The 5,085-nt window shown below is 24.2% G+C and overlaps 1 protein-coding gene across 1 annotated transcript; it reads right to left on the bottom strand.

Moving 5' to 3' along the window:
- Positions 1-3,140: 3,140 nt before the first annotated feature.
- Positions 3,141-4,046, bottom strand: LOC100800069 (ethylene-responsive transcription factor ERF095). The gene has a single exon (XM_003553444.5). It carries the CDS (start codon positions 3,750-3,752, stop codon positions 3,378-3,380), a length of 375 nt encoding a protein of 124 aa, XP_003553492.1. The 5' UTR covers positions 3,753-4,046; the 3' UTR covers positions 3,141-3,377.
- Positions 4,047-5,085: the final 1,039 nt, after the last annotated feature.

The raw sequence follows: 5,085 nt of genomic DNA, 5'->3' as shown, positions 1-5,085 counted from the left end.
ATTTTTCTTCTCCTTCTTTTTGCCGTCTGTTAGTCTTTTTTTTATATATATATTTTTCTTTTTTCTTTTTATCTCTAGGTCTTTTTATTTTTTTATTTTTATTTTTACGAGAATAATACTTATACTAAAAAGTTAAAATTTCTTAACTAAATATTAATTTGAATTCAATTAATTAATATATTTATTACAAAATAATATTTTAATTTATGTTTAATAACTTCATGTACTGAAATTTTGTATATAAATATTTATATAATAATGTTATTTTTTACATAAAAACATACTCCCTTCTTCCCCAAATATAATTTTTTGTCAATATTCTTTATCTTTTTTATATAACATTTTTCAAATTATCTTTTGTATGAATTATTTTTTTACTAAAATATCCTTACTTATTTTATAGTAAATGTTAAGAAAATGTATTCTCTCTTTTATATATGGATTGAAAAAAAAAAAGAATAACACATATTAATTAATTATAAAAAAAGTAATTAACTGAAAAGAAAAAAATAACCACTTTCAATTATTTTAAAGGTGATTTTGGTAAAGAGAAGGGCTAGAAAAATAATACATAGTACTAGCAAATTAATATATCTTGAGAAAATTAAATCTCTTCTATAACAAGTGTTATTTTTGGTGAAATCTTTATCCTCTCAAATTTCTCTCTTCCTTTTTAACTTTTACCTTTTCTCTTTTCTCTTTTCTTTCTCTTTCTTTCTTTTTTTCCTTTCTTTTCCTTTTCAATTTTTTTTACTTACACATAATATTTTTTAATAAGTACTCTTTTTTGTTTTATATATATACTACTTTTTATGTCTTTTATTTATGAAAAAATAATTTATATTATATTAAAAATGATTATATTATTTTTCCTGATTTAATTGAACTTAGTTAATTGTGTCATTTATTTATATTATATTAATTTTGTGCCTTTTATTAAAATTAATTCAATTAAAAAATTATTAAAACTAATTATATTAATATATATATATATATATATATTATTTTTGAAATAATATGAATCATGATTGGTTAAATATATTTTTACTGATTCAACAACATCTTTAATTATATTACTCTTTTACTATCAAATGACATTGTTTTAAATGATGAAACCATGTTATCAATATATTTTTAACTTATCTTCATATTTAAATTAAAATAGTAAAATTTTAAACTATTTGAATTGATCAAATCATTTTATTGTTTATCATTTATAGGAATCATGTTGATATTTATAAGATAGTACATGTTACACTAAAAAAATACTATAAAGTTAACAAAAAAGTTACATATAAAATTATGTTCAATATTATATAAAAGCATGTTATTGTTATATTAACTGAGTTATAAATTTATATAGTTACTTATTACTTATTAAAACTAATTACAATTCAATTAACTTAAATTATTTTTACATTAAAATTCTACAAAATCATTTTTACCTTTTTTAAGGGAAAATAATTTTTATTTAAAAATGGTATAAACTAAATTTGAATAATTTAACCAATAAATTTTTTTGATTAATTTTTATATTATAGGATAAATATTTTTATATTAAAAAATAATTTATAACTAATTAGTTAATATGTATAATGTAAATATATTAAAAATAATATTTTGAATATATTTAAAATTAACATATTAAATATATTTAAAATTAATATATTAAATATATTTTATTATAAAATAATTTAAATTAATTTATCAATAATGTCATAAATTAAATTAGTTTTAGTTTTTTATGATAGATACAACAAATATTATTTATGGGAGATAATCATTCTTGAAATCAATATGGATGACAAAATTTTCTTTTTGAGTGTTTCACACAAATGCATACCAAGTACTCAATAATATTATAAATTAAAATAATTTTTTTATGGTATGCGCTACAACTATCATTTACAAGAGACAATCATGCTCTATAAAGTTTTTTCTTTGAATATTTAACACAATTATATACAAAAAGGTTCCACACAATATTTTTATTTACTTTGAAATTCTATAAAATCATTTTTATTTAGTAGTTGTATAAATAATTTTAAACAATTTCATAAAAAAATTTAGTTGAATAATATTCATATTACGAGGTTAAAAAATTTTATACTAAAAAAGAATTTAAATATAATTAATTAATTTATTACATAATAATATTTTGGCTTGTATGTTTAATTACTTCATATACGAAAATTTAGTTGATTAATGATTATAAAATAATGTTAACTTTTTACATAAATATATATAGTAAATATATTAAAACTAATTTATTAAATATATTTCGATTACAAAATAGTTTTAGATCGCTTGTTCAATAATATTATAAATTAGATTAGTTTTATTTTTGTATGATATAGATTGCAAGTATCACGGGAAATAATTATGCTTAACACCATTATGGGAGAATCATTATTAGTGACAATGCTCTTTCTACGAGTATTTTATACAACTCCATATAAAAAAATCCAACAATATTTTTTTCACTTTGTTATCTTATAAAATTATGTTTACTTAGAAATCATAAAATAGTTTTAATTTTTTTATGATAAAGACCTTAAATATTATTCATGGGAGACAATCCTGTTTGAATTATACAATGATTGTTAAATCTAAAATATAACTATCCAAAATGAAAATTGAAATAATTTTTTATTATATCTTTAAAATATATAATTTTACTATAAATTGAAATATTTATTTTTAAATTAAATTAATTTTATATTATTATTTTTAATATACTTATGACATATAATATCATTATAAATTTTTATTGGAAATTTGATCGAAATTTTTAAGTACTTATTACAACTAATGGACTTTGCTATAATTAGTTAATATAGCTAATAAATTTTTATTTACATAACTCTTTCTGTCATTTTTTAGAAATTAATTAGTTAATGATATTTATCTCAATAAAAATATTTAATTTTATAATAAATGTATTTTGAACATGCCTTAAAGTCGGAATAACCCGTACGCGGGTACCTAGTTAGTTTTAGAATAAAGAGGCACTTTGTAGCCTAGCTAGTTGGCCTACTTAGGTAATGGTTGATTGGGACCTATTGTGTTTTGTAATGCAAATGGAATAAGATCCTTACCTTGTAGCTATGCTCAGGTATCTAGGAATAGGATACATACAGTTACAACTTACAAGTTCCATCTTGCATTCAACATACATTACTAAACTCTGTTTTTTCCTCTCACAATAGCGCAAGGTGAAAATACTCAAATTTTACAGTCCTAAAAAAAATACATGTAATTCATGAATAAAAATTGTATAACCACTAAGCAACTTTACTGTATTTAATTGTACACAAGCACTACATACCAATTTAGGATTAAAAAGTTGAACCTTATCTTCCTAATAATCCAAGTTTTCATTGATGGTTTTCCCCATCACAATCAAGGAGTTCCTCTAACAATTTGTCATCCAAGCACTCAAATACCACAACTTGTTTACCAATCTCAGTGTTAGATGATGAGGACTTCTTGCTAAGAGAAGTCACATTGCAAGGAGGGTGTTCATCTGGGAAGTTGAGAATGGCCGTAGCACCTCTCATCTCAAAGGCAGCACGATCATAAGCTCTTGCGGCCTCCTCAGCAGTGTTAAATGTCCCGAGCCACACACGAGCACCATGTCTAGCTGAATCTCTAATTTCTGCAGCAAATTTTCCCCATGGTCTCCTACGTACTCCTCTATACTTAATTTGCGTTGGTTCCCCTTCATTGACCTTTTCCTTTAAATCCTCCATTTTTGTCACACTTATGAATGAATCTTTAACTTGTCTTGGCCTTTTATATTGAGAAAACAATGTATGTAGTCTTGGCCATTTGTAGAAATTTACCTCAGGTTGATTACATTCAATGGATGAGAAAAATTAACCTTTAAGATACCCCATGATGGAGATTGGTTGTAGAGTTCAACGTATGTGGATCACATAGTGATCAGTCACTGCTAAAGGCCTGTCATCTATGCAATTTTATTTTTTTTGGAATTTTGGATTATTCATAAAGAAAGTTAACCTTTTTATGCCCTAGTTCTAATAGGACAGATGGTATGGTGAGAAGAACCGTGCATATCAAATTTGTGCTAATGCTAATGGAATCATTATTAGCAATATATAATAGAAATTTGGATATAGAAAAATATCCATTTGTACAACCCTAGCCACTTGTTTCCCTAAACTAATCCCAAGTTCAATTTTATAGTGGAAGCTCTTGTGAGAAGAATATGTATTAATTTAAGGGTGGGATTGAGACGTGAAAATATTAGATTAATTTCATCACGTGGTTTATAGAATTCTAATTAAGGTGAAACATTGAACTTCAATAGAATTTCCAATAGCCATCATCTTACATCATCGTTTTAGGTTGAAACAACCTACTGCCTTATAGATCTGCATTAGTTTAATTTCTGTGGATGTCAACTCAAACCTTTTTCTAAGGTTATCATATAGTAATAAGTCAAGTCTAATTAAAAAAAAAATGCATGAAAACGTAGCAGCGTGACGATCTGCATCTTCATTTCTCCCTTGTCCCTTGTGGTGAATACTCTGTACAATCATCACTGACGTCTTTTTGCAGAAAAAATATATAAAACCAATTTAAGTATTTTGCTTAACCATTGGTTTCAATATTGTGGCAATTGTTAATTACTTGCAGATTTTGCAATTGCAATAGCCTACATAATTATGCAACTGGGTTCTTAATACTTTATCACATATTTGTTCATATGATGAAATTATGAGCATTAGCTGATTTTGTCACAACTCGGTGCTCAGTACTCTTTAGCTTTCCATTGCTAATGATTTGCCACAACACAACAATCAAAAACCAAAAAAAAAAAAAATCCTCTGTCTACTTTAGTGCTAGATGGAACCAGTCTTTGTCCCGATTGGCAGATTAAATAAAGTTGGGACACAAATGAATTCAGAGGTTTGGTTTTAAAATATAATCGTCAATTAAGTATATCAGAATCATATAACTTGACTAAGACACTATATAAATAGCAAAAATCTACCTGCAACTGATGACCAATGTTCCCCACAAATCAGTCCCCTCTGCATCCTTGAAGACATGTAGCCT

The sequence above is a fragment of the Glycine max genome, chromosome 19 (genome assembly GCF_000004515.6).
Source record: "Glycine max cultivar Williams 82 chromosome 19, Glycine_max_v4.0, whole genome shotgun sequence".
Classification (NCBI taxonomy): Eukaryota; Viridiplantae; Streptophyta; class Magnoliopsida; order Fabales; family Fabaceae; genus Glycine; species Glycine max.
This window is presented reverse-complemented; position numbering and strand designations above follow the sequence as displayed.